The sequence below is a fragment of the Lagopus leucura genome, unplaced genomic scaffold (assembly GCF_019238085.1).
Source record: "Lagopus leucura isolate 7727_CA_CO unplaced genomic scaffold, USGS_WTPT01 Super-Scaffold_54, whole genome shotgun sequence".
Lineage (NCBI taxonomy): Eukaryota > Metazoa > Chordata > Aves > Galliformes > Phasianidae > Lagopus > Lagopus leucura.
In genome coordinates this window covers 4840210-4859909 of record NW_024962251.1, presented here as the reverse complement: position 1 = coordinate 4859909, position 19700 = coordinate 4840210, and the positions used below count along the sequence as shown (strand labels likewise).

The 19700-nt window shown below is 39.3% G+C and overlaps 1 protein-coding gene across 2 annotated transcripts in view; it reads right to left on the bottom strand.

Moving 5' to 3' along the window:
- ELAVL2 (ELAV like RNA binding protein 2) overlaps positions 1-19700 on the bottom strand; it is an 84917-nt gene that overhangs the window by 7817 nt on the left and 57400 nt on the right. For both annotated transcript variants that reach the window (XM_042873888.1, XM_042873898.1), the window contains exon 4: positions 18011-18114. In XM_042873888.1, coding sequence (XP_042729822.1) covers positions 18011-18114 — 104 coding nt within the window. The remainder of the gene's footprint in view (positions 1-18010; positions 18115-19700) is intronic.

Here is a 19700-nt window from a genome sequence, read left to right as displayed (position 1 = left end):
CACAAGAACTACAAAGCTGTCTTCAAAGTCCTTGTTTTCTGGTGTCTAGCATAGGCAACTGGGAATAACAGCAGTCTTTCTTCATTTACTTTGAATATTTTAACCAAGGTGTTCAATTTCAACAGAAAAGCTGTCAGTGCCCAGTTTCACAACAAATGAAAGTTCCCAGTTTACACAGAGTTTCAATCCTTCATAGAAGAATGCTCTTTACTGGAGCTGAGTCTACTTTCCTCTACATGCCGTTTCCTCTCCTCTTTCAAATTCTAGAAATATGCGCTAAATCTAAATCAATTTTTTGGACAAATTGAAACCAAAGCTCTGAGGACAGGCTGGAGGAGTTGGAGCTATTCAACCTGGAGAAGAGAAAGCTTTGTGGGGATCTTATAGGGGTCTTTCAGTACCTGAAGGGTGCCTACAGGAAAGCTAGGGAAGGACTTTTCAGAAGGCAGTGAAAGGACAAGAAGAAATGGCTTTAAACTGGAAGAGGGTCGATTTACACTAGCTATTAGGAATCAGTTCTGTACTTTGAGGGTTGTGACACACTGGAACAGGTTGCCCAGAGAGGCTGTGGATGCCTGGATTCCAGGATCCCTGGAAGCACTCAAGGCCAGGCTGGATGGGGCTGCGAGCAACCTGGTCTGGTGGGAGGCGTCTCTGCCTATAGCAAGGGGGTTGGAACTAGGTGATCTCAAAGGTCCCTTCAAACCCAAACCATTCCCTGATTGCCTCACCATTTCAGAGTTCTTCTGTCATCCAGTAATATACACTGACAAATATTACTTTCTATTATATTTTTTCTTTCCTTCAAAAATTTCTTTTACGTGTTTTAACTTCAGTACACTGTAAACTAAAACTGTTCATTTTGTGGATTTTGCACAGCAGCTGGGAACTGATAGAGTTTCTATTACAACCAGTTTTTTGCTAACTAAGAGCTTAGAGAGTACTCCATGAAAAGAAAACTGAGGATTATTCCTGGAAGATGATATGAACTACTAGCTAAAGTAAGATAAACACAGCAGGTGTGTTTCAAGGCACTAAATGACTGTAACCTGCCGTAAGAAGCCTCTAATTATGACAATCATAGCACCAAAGTACCAAAATGGCTGATTACAGTTGTTTTGCAGTACCACACAACTAATTTATTCAAATACTATACAATACTTCCATGTAAATCTTGATGAAATCTCATGAACTTGCAAACAAGGCATCAGGTAACAGATATTGAAGAGAACAGCAATTGCATTCCTGTGCCTTGTGAAAAGCTCTTTTTTGCACATCAGAAGATTATCAGGTCCTTCCAGAGAGGCAAACAACTTCATTTCTGAAAACTTTCTACTTTTGATTTCATATTCCAGTCCAAGTCACTGACATTAGCTCTTCACAGAAAGACAGGCATGGAGAGACCTCTTATGTCACTGTGATATTTCTTATTACCCAACTACATGACCATTTTCAGATGAGCATTTGTAGAGTTAAGTATGATGAGCAGAACAGAACTACAGAAATGAAAATGAGGGGGAAAGCATGGCATTGAAATTCAAACTAACAGAAGAGGAATCAGGATTCAGCTACCACAGGCATGGCAGATTTCCTGACAGAGCTACATCACATAACTGATTCTGGGCTGAATGGTTTGACACATGTTCAGCAACACTTCTTGCATGTGGCAAATCTGCTACAACCACAGAGCTGTGAAGCCAAGACCCAGAACTTGCAAGCTGTGTCTGACACCAAGTTCTTTTCTTTCTGTATATTCAACCTCCATTCTGCCTAACACCTGTATTTCCAAGAACTTCTGCTAGGTTACCCTTTTTTTTATGAGCAAGAAATGTACACCTTTAATATTCCCAAGTGCACAGAGGTAAACTGAACCAGAGACAAGAAAACATACAGAGAATGAAGTTCTGCTGCATTCAGCTGAAAGATAGTGTTGGATACCCAAGAGGTACAAAAACATAACAACTAAGGAAAAAGGTATTGACAAAGTTGCTGTGAGCTTCTTTAAGTAATAAAACTATGTTATATTTGGCAGAAATACCTTGAGGGGAGCCAGGCCAGAGCTGAGACAGACTGCTTGGCAGCAGCCTAGGCAACATAAAACCCTCACTTAAGTATTTCTGAACAGCTGAGTTCATGTCTGTTTTCAAAATGAACCCCCTGCACTCCCCAGAATTCAGCACCATTAGAACATAAAGGGGCAGAGCAAAATCCATTGTTAATGGAACGCAGTGAACATTCCAATTGAAATTCGATGCCAATGGAAGCAGGAACAGGTAAGTTCTACTTAGAAGTTAGATGAAGAAAGATGCATAGCTGCATGGATCACTTGCACATCTCAACTTTATTGGTCTGTTTTTCATTCTCTCTGCAATCAAGATAGACTGAAAGTTGTTTTATCCAGGTTGAGTTAAGCTGTCAGATAAGTTTTGTTTTCTATATGCATTTGTTCATGTCCTCTAGAGAACAGTTAGCATTTCAGGCAATGAGCATTGGCTGGAAAAACAGTGACTTATCTTTACATGTTAAGAAGAAAGCTTACCAATGACGAAACATTTCTCTGCTGAGAGACTTAAAGAAAAAAAACACATTAACAAGAACAACTCATAGTTTACTCAAGATTAAATCTGCTGCAGAATTGCTGTGGCTAGCTTTTAACTCAGATAAATATATAACTCAACAGCTTTCTAAGCATGCATTTTTCTAATCTTAGAGAACAGGGGCTGCAAAACATAAACCTTGCAAACTACTTCTGAACAGAAAAGAAGTCTATATGAACAGAAGGTACCCAAAAGCTTGCCTAGGACATAACCTCGGGCTGCTACTGTTTTCCCAGACTGCCTTGACCTTGTTTCAAAAGTAGGTTATATAGTTCTTGACAGATTAAATAACTCAATTTTCTACACAATCTAATGTAGTGATTGGACTCTCCATCCAGCTGCCCATTGCCCAAATCATTCTAATTCAACACACAAGATGGAGTAAAACAACACAAGCAGAAACGAGAGCTGTTAGGAAAAGAGAAAGATGCACAAAAAGCCCTCTCAAAGAACAACCTTAGGTCAGTTCATTGACCTGTGAGGCACTATTTAATACCTGTTTTTCTCTTGCTCAGCCATACTAAAGTGGGCTAGAACCAAAGAACCATTGCACAAGGTCTGCTTGATCAGCAGTTCAAGTTCAGCATTGCAGAGAATGAAAATTCAACCTTTCTTACTCATACACTGGCCTTACAAATCTCCCTGCTGATGAGAACAACCCAGCAACAGAGGAATAGATAGCACAGTTCTCACAAATGAAGCTGCTGAAGCAGTATAGGTCTGGAAGCATGATGACATCCCTAACTACAGCTGGTTTCCTGCTCACTGTCTCCAGAACAAACATGTAGCAGTATCATATGCTAGAACTGCCTCTGCCTAACCTTTTATCTTCCGTTCTCTGCTACTTCAATTTTGCATTTTGCTGCACAACATGACATGTGGCAAAGCATTCCCACAGTTAGGGCTCAATGGGTATTCTAGCAATGACAAGAAGCATCGTTTCCATACAGGTGATGTCCTCTCAATGAATGAGCAGCCAGGAAGCCAGTCATCTTCACAGCGCAAGAACTCTCTCCAGGAGGAGCCTAAGTGCTGGTGACTTTGGGCAGGAGGGTCAGTTCTCTACATACAGTTTAGGCTCCTCACCCCAGCAGCAAAGCTTTTGGAGAAAGCCCTAATGGGGATCAGAGCTGTCAGAAGCTGGAGCTCTGCAGCAGTACTAGGAGACCAAGGACTGAGGAATAACTGTGGGAGATACACGATCTCATAGTCTGACTGATTATCTGGCTCAGGGAGACTGCTGCTCTGTGGAAGGTTACATCTGATACATCACAGAGATGCTGCTGATGCACATAGAACTCTCAAACTGTACCTCCCTTTGAGGGCACCAACAATCCCAGAAACCTGGAGAATTGAGGGACTGCAAGGCTCTGAGAGGCTGGCAGTCCAAGAGGAACTGCCTCAAGTTCTGCAAGTAAGGAGAGAGTGCTTGAAAAGCAGAGGTTGGTACTGTGGGTTATGAAGAGGCCGAGTAACTATTGTCAACAAAAAGAGATTTAAATGGCTTTTGGCCACAGAATTGGCTGACAATCAAGTACAGCCAGAAAGGGATGGGTTTCTTCTTCATGAGCACAGTAAACATGTGTAAAGACTGACCAGTCTGCTATTGAGAGCTTCAAATTAGAAATGCAAAGCAAAGAAGATAAAATGCAGGTAAATGACACAAGTTGACAAAATGCAGACTGATACAGACAAGAGGAACCTTTAAAACAATGGAACAGTTCCAGAGGACCAGATCCCAAGTGAAAAAAGAAATAAGTGACAAGTGCACATCAGTGGGTTAGATATCAATTTCCAGGATATCAGCATAACTGAGCACCTTAAGCTGGTGTACATGAACACACTCACCACTGGGAGCAACCAGGAGGAAATATAGGTCCACATGCAGCTACAAAGCCAGGATCTCACCAAGGTCACAGATGTTTTAACTGCTCATACAGCTGGAGGGTTACCAAACATGGATGCAGCTCTCCAGGAAGGACAAGAGATGGGTGAGTGTGTGTCCTTTCCGTGAGACACAGAGAATGCATGAAGAAATGCCTTGGGAGTGAGAAGTCCACAGAGAAATAATGGGTCATGATTAGCAGGAAACAACAGGAGAGACAATGACATGCCACTGCTACAATCTGACCAGGAAGATACAAACCCTTCTCTGAGCAACTGGAATAAGCAATAGGTCTTGCTCCCCAGGAAACTTGAGTCACACCAATATCTGATGAAGAATACCACAGGGTGGGAGCAAGCAAACCATGAGTTTTCAGATACGCACTGATGATAAGTTCCTCACAAATCCAAAAGGAGGATACACTGCTGGACATTGTACTTCCAAACAACAAAGAGTTGGCTGGGGATGCAAAACTTGAGTACATTTTGGCCAAAGTGATCATCAGCTGGAGGATTATAGAATACTGTAAGGATGGAGTAGGGCAAAAGGCAGGACCACAGAAGAGCAGACTTGGGCTTGGGAGTGATTTTTGAATATCAACTCCCTTTAACCATGCTTTCCTCGAAGTCTAAATCTCATTAGATTCTTCCAAATTGAACACTATAAAACAGCCCAAAGATCCGTTCTAGCAAACAGCAAATCAACTAAAGGTGACCAGATACCTGCTAGCATGTACAAGACATTAAACTTCACGAGCGTAGGATGTGAAAGCAAGGGCAGATGACAAAGGAGGAACATGCAAACTGTCTGAACAGCTGAAAAAGAGGATATGAACAAATGCATCAACAGCAGATAACTAGGAAAAACAGAACTGATGCTGAACTCATAGTAATGATGAGAATGTTCGTTCTTGTGATGCACTGATGTCTACTGCCAAGGCCACTGTTGATAAATTGATAAATGTCACTTGGAATAGTTTGACATAGCAGTAATGGCCTACACTGAAGGCTTTTAAGAAAGCAACAAGCTCTAACTAGTAAGTACTACTCAAGTTTCAGTGTAATTTCCTTTAAATTCAACAAGGTATTCATGTATTTTTCACATCTAGGAACATACTATCCATGTAGGGAAACCTGCAAGAGGTACTCCTGTCTCTTGATTCATACATACTGGCATTTACAAAGATCAGCCACAGTAAGAATATAAACAGAAATCAGTACATCAGGATCAATAACTAAACACTACCTCTAACCACTTCGCTAAGAACCAGAAGTTCTGATCAGGTGGGGAAAAAAAAAAAAAAAAAAAATCAAAAGAATCACAAGTTCAAACACCTAATATAACTGAAGATTTAACTTGTTCCTCTGGACCTTTTTCCTCTGACTACTGCAGGTCAGTATTAGAGAAAAATAAGAATGCACAAAACATTACTGGTACAAGAGAACTGATGCCCATGCAAAAGAAATTTGTATAAAGTAAAGGACATTTGGTTTTTATTCATTCAGATTCATTTTCCTGTCAGTTTCCTAGTTCAGTTACTTCCTGATCCTTCTAGATTCATTCCTTTTATGTAATATACATACACTGAATCAACAGCTGTACTGAAGTATTACTTCCACAGATACTTCAACAGGTGAACATTTTATCAATAAGCATCAGAGTTTGCAACATCAGAACTATTAAACAGTGCAAGTCAAGAAGCAGCTGGAACGTCTGATTTTTAAATATTTAATGACAACATACAGAACACATTTGCTCTGCAGGAACCAATTTAAAAACTGTTTTCCTGGAATTTTCCATTGCTGCTAATAGCAAAGACCTGCTACTAGAACCTCAAATAATATGACATCCAAGTATTTTCACTGCTTTAATATTTCATCTCTCAGCATCAAGATGAATTGATTTACAGCTTTCAGCCCAAAACTGTGAAAGCTAGCAGGTTAAGCAATGAAGTTGCCAAAAAAAATGCAAAGATCAAGTCTTTAAAATAGAATGTCTCAATTTCTTACCATCTGCTACTACCTTTTGATACTTCAAATACTGTACTTATATCTTTTTTTTTTTTTTTTTTTTTTTTTTGCCACTTAGCTTCTTAATAGTCTAGAGAGCAAGCAGGGAACATATGCTGCCTGCATGAACTTTAGGAAAATGTGATTAAAATTTAAAACCCTCTGCTTAAGGTATTCTGGGATCTTAGTGTTTTAGAAGTCAGAATTTCAATGTATGTTTACCTCCAACAGCTTCCAGTGTAAATTTTTAGCTTAGGATGCTTTGGCTGATAGATACTACCCATTTCTTTTAAAATACTTGTTTTAGTGGAGAAAAAGAAAACCAGACATCCACAAAGCGGGCTAAACATTTCTGCAAAGCATACAGGTGTATATTGGGAGAAGACAGACATTAGGAATATAAGCACCCTTGGCAAGCACAATAAAATAAGGATATAGTTTCTGCTTAGGCAATGTTCTCAGAGGTGACTGTACAAGGCAAGTGTCTTAACCTGCACTTAGGTCAGTATATGAGATGCCGTGATTCGAGATCTCTTCATGTATTTCCAAATAGAATGATGAAGCAGAACAGTGAGCTTGGTTTCAGCTGTCACTGGTCAGGAAAAGGCTGCCAGAAGAATGTGTTGCCATGCATTTATCAAGTCTACTTTCTGCCTCTCTTCAAATTAGAGACGGACTCATTCCAAACAAACCTTGAAGGCTGGTTTTCCACTTTATGCAAGACTGTTAGGTTAACACATAGGTGCTGTGCAGAGTTTATGCTGGTGGTAAAAGCTTGTACTAACACATTTGTGACAAAAGCAGACTAGCAACATGGGCTTCCTTCTGTAAATAAAAGCAACTTAGTGTGTTTTAATAGTTCCCAAGAAAGGTCTTTTAAACACTTCTTCACCTACATGCCTAAATTAGTAAACAGACTGATAACAGGTTTTGCTTTTACAGCTTGGGCTGCAATAGATGGCACAGAAATGCCTTTTCAATACTTTAATCAAACCATGTTTTGCTATTCCAGTCCCCATCTTATGAAGAATGCCAGCTAAACCCAGTGCCAGAGTTCCAGGTTAGTAATGGAATACTTGCTCATTCCATGCCCAACGCAAAGGGAAGGAACAGACCAATCTGCAGGTTTGTTCATTCAGAAAAACAGACACAATCAGAACCACAACTGGCCACAAAGTGGTAATCTGTGGGATCCTGGTCAGAGGGACCAGGATGATTCACCCAGACACGAGGCTCATCAGAACACTGAGATGCAAATATACTAATTGTCCCAGGACGTTTCAGCACAGCAATATCAGTTCCTATGCACTGGATCCCCCACACTGCCACACAAGGACAGCTATGCTGACCAGCACAGCTCTTTATATGTTCCTATCAACAGCTCTGCTGGAACACTGAAGCTCCAGCTCCTTTACAAATAAGCCTAAGGTAAGATGTTAGAAGTGACTACTGATAGATACAATAGTTTACAAAAACCAAAGGACATACCTCAAAAAACAAAAACAACCCAACTTCTTTTGAACTTTGACATTCCCTGAAAAAAAAAAAAAAAAAAAAGTAAAAATGGTGAAGTCTCCTTACAGATGGGAGTTGCCTGCAACTGCTCACTGGAAAATCTTCCCCTTTGCATTTTTACCATCTTCACTCAAGCATGTTACTGCAGAGTGTGAACACTGGATATGATGTCTCAAACACGGGGCTTTCATGAGTTTTAAAGTTAAATATTGAAGAGAAAAAAATCACTGATTATAGTAATAAACCTGTGCTCACAAGGATAGGTTACTGTAAGATTTTGTACTTTCACTTCTCTTTGACCACATTATGAAATTCTGTGTTTGACTTGTCAGGCAGGAGAACCACCACAGCCACCTGGCACTTCTCTCCTGCAGCACAGCTCACATTTGGCAGACCCGGCTTTCCAGTGGATAGCAGAGCAAAAGACCCAGCTGCAGAGAAAATCTGGACCAGCTGCTGGGAAAACCTGGATCAGCACGAAATTAAGGTAAAATTTGGTTTCAATTCTATCTATAAATCCCACCTAGACATTTTAATCTACTCTTCTCTCTTTTCTTTGCAATTTCCTCAAAATGGAACATAATTTAATCGTTACGAAAGCAGATGTAACAAGAAGCTGAGTACAGAGATGCAAGCTTTACAATGGACACAGATCATGAGCAGATGCTATTTGGATGAGAAGAAAGGTCTAAGAGGAGTGAGACAACCGTGTGAGAAACTGAAAAAGCCCACAAGCAATCCACTGAGATAAAAACATCTTGCAAGGTGTAAAGCATAGGATTCTCTAGTCTAGAAAGAAAGCATTTCTTCACAGTACTATTCCCAAGGTTATCTTGAAATACAGCAATATCTCCTTATGAAAGCAAGACATTTTTTCAATAACTAAAGACACACTGTATACAGAGGCTGAGCAGTCATGTTGACACAGGTGAGGCCAACAGTTGGTCTTACATCAGCAAGTCATCAACTTTCTCCTGTCACTATTAAGTCAGTCATTAAGCTATGGGTTTTCTAATAGAATATGGCCTATTCCTCATCATTTCTCAGGAGCCCTACTGATCAACAATAGCATTGTATTCAACACATGGCAACAACACACCGGAATAACAGCTTATGTTTCATTTAAGATTTTAAGGGTCTCTTCTCTCCCAATGCCCATTCAGGGTTTACAGCTAGATGAATGCCCTGTACTTAGGAATCAGTCAGCTTTGACTCTCACTCAGTCCCACGCCCCTGGATAGCACGGAGTTATCTAAGAACCATGTTTCGTTTGGAAAAGCAACTGTAATTCACTGGTTTTTCTGGACAGAGAAGATGCTTCAACTAGAAAGGCTGTTATAACTTCCAGCAGCTTCCAAAAAAAACCCCAAACCAACTACCTTCTGTTCTAGAATTCCCAGGAGGAACATACCTTAGGAAAAAACAACTTCCCACTCATGTGAGAATTTTCTGCAAGCAACATTGTTGAAGATACCTGAATCTCTTTCATGCAAAAGTGATAAAACTTGATTCTATAAGCAAGGACAGATCAAGCTGGTACTGCACTTAAATACTCTGTTCCGGTGTACTGTGTGCTTATACAGTTAGAGTATACCTTCAAAAAATCCTTGGAAACATCACCAACATAATAGCAATGTATGTTTAAGTGTCCTAACATAACCTGAAGTTAATAAGATTTTTCATAACCTCAATAGACTTTGAAAAGAGTCAGCTAGAAAATCTCTATGCAGCATGTCACAGTATCCAGCAGCGTGTTTCAAAAATTACAATGGTCTACATTTGCCTTTGGCCTTGCAAGTAGCAGCTTGGTGTATAAGAGTAACACCATCTATTTAAGAATATGGTCAGTTTAGGCTAAAAATACATTGGTGGTCTCAGGAAGAATAAGAAAAAAGATGAACAATTAAGCCCAAGCAAACATCTGAGCACTGGTTACCAATTTCAGCAAGGATGGCTCAAGGCATTTTAAATTAAGTGTCCAGAGAGGTTGTCCTTGACCAGGACACTGGTTTTCCTTCTGCTTCTTGCTATTAGCACTGAAGAAGACGTAAGTCACCATCTTCAGACATTAGAATAAGAAAGGATAGATATGGAACTTTGGGTTTGACAGGCCCTGAACTGCACTCTCCAGTTATAATTTTTTAACCCTTCTGTAATCCTAAACATGTATTCTACTTTAGGAAAACAGCAGATGAGGAAGAACACCAAAATACATAATTTAACACATGAAGAAAGTCTGCTCTTCTCTAACTTACTTGAGCTCACAATTTATGTCCTGCTAGCAACTACATTTCCTGGTCCCTGCTGTGCTGCTTTTTTCTTTAGATCAATCTTAATACAATTGAGAAGAAGGTGACTAAGAACCATTCTTAAAATATAACTGATAAAGTAAAGCGTCGTTCTTCAAGATGAACATCTAGCAAAATTACCTACCATAAAGGAACACCAAAAACAGGCTTTCAGAAGACCTGGTCTGAAGTGGATACAAAAGATCTCTACCGCAGGGAACCTGCTTTAGTAAGGGAGTGGAACTCACTCATCTCTAAAGGTCCCTTCCTACACCTACAGTGCTGTGATTCAAGTTGCTTCCATCCACCAAATCACACATGCAGAAGCATCAAAGTTAACAACAGAAAACAAATGGAAACCCTGTTAAAAACTAACAGATTCAGGTTTTCATAAAAGTGCTTGAGACAATATAGGTAAAATGCTGTACTATCAGAAATCTATCATACTACAAGAGAAATGAAGCGATTAAGATCACTGATGTCTTTCTACAAAAAAATGAAATAAATACTGTGCACTCCAGTGGATATAAGGATAATAGAGATTAGAATATAAGGAAAAAGTCTTTTACAATGAGAAGCATTGAAAGAGGTTGCCCGGAGATGTGCTTGATAACCTGTCCCCAGAGACTCTATCAGACCCTGGGCAACCTGATCCAGCTGTGGTGACCCTGTTCACTGTGGGGGAGTTGGATTAGATGGCTTTCAGAGGTCCCTTCCAAGGATTCTTGATTCTATGCTAATCCCAGGATAACAATTCTGCTGACTGCTTTGCCTTTAAAGGGTCTGCAGTACAGAAGACTTCAAAACCTGCAGTCAATTATCATCTCTTTAAGAATTACTTACAAGATCTAATTTACATGCAAAGGAAGAACAACAAATAAAAGGAGACATTCTCCAAACTTCTTTGCACCTGGAGAAAAGGCTTTCCTACTTCTGGCAGCCCTGAGACCTTTCCCAACCTTATCATTCCTGATTCTGATCTAATGAATACACTCTCCTCACTCATGCCCAACAGCTGCAACAGCATTACACACTTCAAACACCTCCAGTTAAAAAAATAACCACTTCACTTAAAACGACAGGACTACGTAGTATAATATCCAGTCCTTTACAGGAACATACAAAGAACAAAGCAAGCAGCCTCAATACTGCTTCTGTTTTTGAAGCTGAGGTGAACGAAAAGAAGTGTACTTTTAAGCTCTCCATGTTCCTCCTCAGCAGCTCTCCAAACACAGAAACACTGACAAGCACATCGAGTCTGCCCCGCATTAATCACTACATACCTTGTAAAAATGTGAAAAATTAATTATCCAGATATTATTTACCTATAAAGCCTTTCAGGAAAAAGTCTTACTGCAAGGATGAAAGATGCCTGCAGTCAAAATTTACAATGTCAAATAGCCTGGAAAGCCATTAGCTTGAAAGTGGTCAGATTCTCAGTACTTCTATAATTTCCAAAGTAAGTGCATCTGTATTTTGGAGTAAGTACTCTTGATGAGAAAAAATAATTGTTTTTAATAAGCCGAAGCTGATGTTCATGCTTGACATTTGAAGCTTTCTGGATGCATGCAGAAAAGTCATATCCTACTTAGACTTTCCACAGCATGGAGAGGGCTAAGGACAATTAAGTGTAAACTGGTCCTGTTTTTTTTTTAATTATTATTTTCTTGCATTCTTAGTACTCAGCCCTTTGGCAACATTTACAGTCTTCCTCCAGCACTGGTTTGCCCTACCACATCTATTTATACTGGATACCTTTTGTGCAGGCTCAGAGAAGATCAAGCCCGCTCAGCCCAGCAGTCTTAGTGCAAACTGCACTGGTGTGAGGAGCCTCTGATCCTGGGAAAGTTGCAGTATACTCCTGCAAGAAAAGTGAACTGACCTAAACAGGAAAAAAACTACGCAATGGAAGGAGAGACAGGTACAACTTAAAGCCCAGTCTCAGATTCTGTGTTATTCACTTTGGAGTAGTTTGGCATTAATGAAGAGCCATGTCATCCTATCGTGGTTTACAGGACATGACAGCAATATGCTTTCACAAGTGAATTCTTTTCTGAACACAAGGAGTAAGCATTCAGATAAGCCAATTAAATAACATTCATCATCTGACAGCATGAAGGGATTTGAATTTCAGTGAAGAACAAGTTTTACTTGGAGGTGAAAAGGTACGTGTGGGGTAAGAAGGGGGCTTAAAACAGAAAGCTATGACAGCATCTCCATAACACAGCTAAAAGTTGTATAATTACCATTTATATAACTCCTGAAGAAATTTATGGCAAAAAACCATCTTTACCTTTGTTCCAAGATAAATTGTTCTACTGCTTCAGATTTACTAGATTCAATTTTACCTGAAGAACACTCCTCAGGTATTTAATAACTAGTCTGTCATGACCACAAAACTGTCTGGCACCACACCCCCTCTCTCTATCTCTGCTGATTGACAACATCAGTAAAATTCACTAGCTTTAACTAAACCTCCAAACAGAATTCCCTTTTGCCACTCACCAGATCAATGTTCTTTAGTACTGTAAGAGCAGAACTGAGGTGGTAAGGAGGCTCTTATTTCACCTGCACAGTTCAATTGCCCCTGGGTATTTAGAATAAGAATGGTTTAGATTGGATAAAACCTCTGAAGATCACCTACTCCACAGTTCTCTCCAGAGAGTTGAGTAGAAGTGACATGACTAAAATTTTCTTCTAGAAGTGTCAATGTTAGAGAGGAACAATCAAGACATTTTTTTCCTGCTGCACTAATTCAGAAATCAAACAAGTACTTTTCTATCCAGTGTTTTATTATTTCTTATGAAACACTTTCAAAAGCACTGTCATAGGTTTGTAATGGTACAGATCTTGAGCAGCAAAGTTAGAGGACAATTCTTTTAAAATGAATCCTACTGTGTATCTAATTAATGGTTCTAGATAGCAGTTCACAGCATCAGTGAAACTGCACAGCATAATGCCAAATGCTTAATGACATACTATCTCAGAGGACACAAACAAGGCTGCTGCACATGCCTTCAAGTCTCTCCTTGCTATATTTCCAACACTGAACCAACAGCTCACTGCTCTAATTGCAGTTTTGTACAACAAGGCAGTGAACCACGAAAAATTGATGGCAAAAGTTGGACTTCTCTGCATGTGGCCAGAAAATCACTGAAACTTACTTCCAACTTCCTTTTGGAAATGTTACATGTTAAGTCTGATATTTCTTTAAACATATGCAAAGCTATGAAGGAGTGGGAAGAAAACCCATGGATTTAATACTTTAGATAAAATACTTCTTAAATCTATATTCCCTTGACAGGAGATAATTAACCACGTAAACACTAACAGTCAAGTAAAGAACTTGAAAGAGGAAAAAAAAAACCTTACTAAATCTGATTTTTAAAAAGCAGGTAGAAGGCAGTTAGATAATCGATGCTATCTTACACAGAAGGTTAGGCCTGTAGCTAGGACAAGCTATTTTCATTCCCATTTCCAATTAATATCTGTGTATGTGACTGCACCACATGTTACCTGCATTTAAGAAAACCACCTGTTAGCCCTTGCATGGGGAAGCTCTGCCATATGGAGAGCTGAGATAAGGACTGAGGGAAGTTCCGCAGCCCCATCTCACCTTGTGTCAGAAACAAGCATCATGTTACTGATACAAACTCTGTCCTTTGGGAGCTCCAACCCACTCCCACCACATGCATCATTCAATCACCTTGGCACCCACAAGAAGCAAAGCCGAACTCTGAGATTTGTGTCCTTCTGCTAGCATTAATCACATTAAAATCCACCTCCTGACACAGCTTTGTACCAGTTGAAGGACTGACCACTGTTTTTTTTCCCCCCTTTTAAGAGAAAGAATTCTGTCTGTGCAAAAGTCATTTACAACTTACTGAAAGATACTGCCATTCAGATCATCTTATTATTTAAACTGTCTTTCTGAAAGAGTTTTCCCTACAGTGAGGTGAAGGAAAATTCACAGAGGAAATCTACCTAACAAAGCATGTGCTGAGTTCACCTATCTACATGAAAGGAAGTGATACTTGCAGTGTTGTGTGCACCTCTAAGCTTTCCACACTTGGGAATTATGTTTTCAGGACAGAACAGAACAACAAGCTACCATACAAGCAAATGGGTAATCAAAAGCCATCACTGCACACACACAGGTCTACAGTGGCTTTGCTCTATTTAGGAGTCAGTGAAAAAGTACTTCCTAGAGACATCTTCCAAAAGAGAAGCCATAGAAAGTGTTTCATGTCTTCTATGACATAGCTTATTTTCACCTTGAAGCTGAGTATCTCAGTGAAGCCAAAATTCCAGACTACTGGCAATTCTAATAAGCCTACTTACATGTATTCCATAAAGCACTACACAGGATGGTCTTTTAGAAAAAGGCAGTAGACAATAGGTTCAATTTTGCTACCCACACAAATAGCCAACAGCTCACAAATTCATGTTTTAAATATACTTCACCTTAAGAAGACAGTAGGTGGCATCCCTTTTAGCTGTCAGAGGAATATAACTAGTGTTTAACAGTTATGTTATACTAAAGGAGAAGCTGTGGATGAGGGGTACCTGTCATATACGCAATTCTAGAACATCTCACATTGGGATCAATTCTCCCTAAACAGGAGAGCATTTAGTTCAGGCACGACATGAAGGTCCATCACCTAAACAATTTCCCTCCAGAACTGCATGCCAACAGGGAAACAAGCACTCTCAGCAATTAATCTAGCAAACTGAGAAAATTTTTACAGAGATCTGAGAAATGCAAGGAGAATACACATCTTTTCTTCTAAAGTAAAAATATCCACTGACGGCACAATTCCATCATTTTTCAGGACTGTACATTAAAAACTGGCTGATATCCATGTCTTAAGTTTCAAACTTAACTTCAAATCAAATTCAACCACGAGCTGGATTTTGAGTTTGCCAATAAGTACATAATTTTTAAATGGGCTGTCAGGTCCAGATAAATAGGAATACTGCAGGTTCCATCAAGGTCCTGGTACTGACTGCTCCCCCAACATGTTCCTGCACAAAGAGCTCTGATATCAGCTTCACTTCTATTCAGGATAGTCTCTGGACTGATTAGAGGAATATGAAATACAGCCTGCTTCCCAGGTGACTATTTATATTGCTTCAGAGACAAAGGCAGACATCCTTGACAGTTCTTCTCAACCACACAGACATCTCAGCTCTTCTAACAGAAGCAACTTTCTAGTGTACCAATGCCCTAAGTCCTGAAGCACATCAGAAACCCCCTTAACCAATCCCTTCCACTGTAGTGTTGAAACTGGTAAAGTCAATCAGTTTTAAACAGCATATGGGTGAATACAACCATGAGAACTTGCCCTGAAACCCAGCTTATGCTTAACAAGGGAGGGGAGGGGAGTAAAGCAGTCTTTTCCCAACTATTGTACATTAACCTTGTAAGAATTTGCTGAAGTTGAACAGAATGGAACACGGGCAAGAAAAGTCAGAACTTGCCATTCTGTCATAAGAAAAAAGCCAACTCAGTCACTTGTCTTTTAACACAGTCCACAGAATACCCTGGGCAGATGCATTCCTTACTCTTACAAACCAAGATATTTAATCCTAATTAATGCTAAGTTGCACGTACTTGCAACATTACTGGAGTACAAATTTATTCCAAGTCTCCTTCAAAATCTGCACATGCTTCTGGAGCACCAAATGATGTCCTTCCAACTCGCCCCACCAAACAACATGGAGAGCTCCCTGTCTGCCACAGCCAAGCACCTACCCAAATCTTTTCATGACTCAGTGTTTGTCAAACAGCAGTGTGTGTGTGTTTCAAATAGCATCACATACTTACAAAACTTCATCGATACGGAAGAGGTAGGAATTCTAATTGTAATCACTGTCACCTCAAACTAATTTCAGCTATGTTCAACTGGCTCAGCAGGGGCTTTTAACTACAAACATCTTAAGAGGAGAGCTTTTGGTTACAAGATGGAGGGGCGTCACTGCTCAAGAGATCTGACAGCAAACCCTGCTGTTTAATGAAGAAGCTGGCTGACACACCGCCTTCAGGCACTAACATCTGTGGAACAGATTCAGAAGTCTCCATTATTTGATAGATTTTCATCTCCTATCCTGAGATTTCAGAACCCAGACAATTGTTTGCAAGAATATTTTCTTCTGTGTATAATTGTGTGATGATACACTTTAAAAGTATTAATAACAAAAACATAAGAAACATATGCTAATTATAAAGCCATTTCCTCTTCACCACGACCCTGCCTTCATACATTTGGAGAAAATGAAACCATTTTGCAAGAAAGAAAAAGATGCAATTGGAATAAAGCAAGAAAAAACAACTGATGTGCCAGGTCTCAATATTTGTACTTTTAGAAATTCAGTAAACTAAATTTAGTAAATAGGAGACACAGGAGTGTGCAGTGCAAGACATCCCTTGCTCTCCTCTTTTCAGCCTGACAGATCATCAACTTTTCTCAGATGGGTGGCGATCACAGTGCTAGTTACTTTCTGGCCCAGGCTAGCAGATCAAGAAACAGGCACCTTGCTCCACAGCTAAGGACTAGATGAGCCAGTGCCAACCTTAGCCACAGCTCCAAGCACTGTGGCTTAAGTTTTGGAAGAAATAACATCCAGCTCAAAATCATATTTAGCATCTGACTATGAGTCAGTCATCTTACCCTATAAATAATAAACAGCCCAGGTGCCCTTCGAGCTCTCCTGTATGACAGCAGACTGAACAGCAGGATGTCCCTCTAAGTAGGGATGCCTTGAGGACACGTGCACTGCAGTAACACCATACACCTTGACATCAAGAGACTCTTTGTTGATACAGATCCTCAGTAAATGAGTAACAGCAAAGACCCCAAATCCTACATAAGCTTCTATCTTAGATTGACTGTGTACATGTAATCCCTTAGACCTAAGCCATTGCCAAGCTAGAAACTAGGGGTGGATTTAAACATATTGAAATCAAGGTGGAATTTAGAAAACAAGAGTCTCCTCTAAATCTTGTGACTCAATGGGAGGGTCTCCTTGAGAAGCCTGTTTAGTCCTATAAATCTTGTAAAAGTAGGGTAACTTATCTCAAATCTTGTGAAGTTTGTCTTACAATTAAGTTTTGTTAAATTACTTTTTTATAACAATAAATGTACCGCTGCTTTTCTTTTAGAAGAGAGGTGTACAGCTCCATCCATGACAGGAGCTAAAACAAGAACATGAATTCCAAACAAATAACCATATAAACACTAACTACCTCGCACAACCTCTCAAGACCAGTAACTCACAATCTTTGTAGCCAAAACAGTTATCTCAGCATTTCATTTTAAGGACATGCAAGAGAATATTTTTAGGCTGCAAGTGCCTTGAATTATATCCTCTTCTTTGAGAAGGTAGGTGCACAGGGCAGCCTTTAGACGAGATAAAATATTGCACATCTGTAACTCAAGCAAACAAAGCATTTGATATGATTTCTCATTTAGATCACACTCACGTGCAAGTGCTAAGAACTTGCAACTCTTGATTTTCTATACTTAATTACAATCTAGCTTTAAATCTAACTAGGTTACAAAGGACAAATCACCTACTTCATGGTGAAGTCCTACACTATTTTACTGCCAACAGCAGAACACCTGAATTTCATTTGGAAGAACACAAGTCATAAATAAGAAAGTCAAGAAGTCAAAAACAATTTAGTTTCTCGAAGTCATAGAAAGCAATACATACTTTTATTGTTTTAGTTTGAAGTCTCAATCCATTCAGGGTGTTGATAGCTTTTTCAGCATCCTTCGGGTCAACATAGTTCACAAAACCATAACCCAAGCTCTGTCCTGATTAAAGAAAGGAAAAAGTGATCATTAGTGTATCTATGCTGTCAAACAGAAAACTAGAAGTGTTTTAAAAACCTGAAATGCACACACAACGAGTTATACTGAGGAACAGTCACCTGCAACAATGAAGATTAACATGTTCACAATGCCTTATTTTTCCAGTAAGGCTAATATCCTTAACTAGCCTTCACTTTTCCCATAGATTACTCTAAGTTCAATGAAGAAATGGCCACAGTAATTTTAATGAAAGACTTGAAAAAAGTATATGAAATACATTCAGTAATATGTTATTAACTGTTGGGAGCCAAGAAGTAATGCAAGATTTTTTAAGTTCATCTTTTTAATTGAGTACAGAAAGCATAATGGTAAAATTCTCTAATAATACTTCAAAATAAGGGAATTTCAAAGGCATTTTAGTATCAGAATTTGAGCCAAGAGATCTCCAAAGCTGACTGTTTCTACAGATACTACTCACACAGAGTACAGCCTCATGGTAGCAAGGGGTTTTAAAAGACCATTTTGTTTCTACATTCATATCAACTCATACAAATGACTGGACATCAGTTAAGTATCATTAGAACAAAGATGCCATGTTAACAGGTTCTTCCAGCATCACCAGTTCAGATCACAGATAGCAATAGAGAACTTCTAACTCTTATTGAGCCACAGCCTATTGCAATCAGCGTGCTGTATCTACGCACTTATTAAGCTCTTCAGACTTTCTTCAAAATCTCAAAACCAAGCATGTAACATCCTTAACTAGCTGCCTTCAGCATACTTTTTTAAAAGACTTCCTGCACACAAGGACAGCTACAAAAATGTAACACAACAACAGGACACTATCTAGTACACATACCCTTCATTAGCATGGATTTTTTTTTTTTTTTAATACAAAGTCCTAGAGTCTTTGAAGATTATTTTAAGAACCTGGAAAAGTTAAATCCAAAAACATGAACCAACAAGTCAAAGCCATGGGAAGCATCCAATACAGCCCACTTACAGAACATTAGTTTGAGGTGTTACCTGGCAATGTACTGATAAAGGGATAAACATTATTACATAATGCACAAGTATCAAATTTGTTTATCACAGGAAAGATATAAAAGCCATGATGTATAAAGTTCCTATATGGTATCTAGCAAAACATACGCAACAAAAATACCTGATGGGCAGAGACAAGAGAGGGTTCAGTCACAAACCCACCACTGCTGGTAGTGTTTTGTATAAACTACTATAGCACCAAAAGTTTAGCAGAGAAACCTCAACTGCACAGTGCATCCATTTTTCTCCATTCGATCTAAAATAATAAACACAAGAATAAAATGGCTAGAAGCAGCTGTGAACAGATGACCATAGGCAAAGTGCCAAGTTATTAACAAAAAGAACATCAGCACTGAACTGGACAATGCCCTGAGCAGTCTGCTCTGCACAGCCTTGCTCTGAGCAGGGAATTGCACTTTATGATTTCCATAAGGGCGTTCATTATCAGTGGTTCTGTAGCAGACAATGTGGAAATCTATGGAAGTATGGTCTGTGTTCATTTATGACTATCTAGATAACTCAGTTAAGTTTCTTAACCTAAGTTA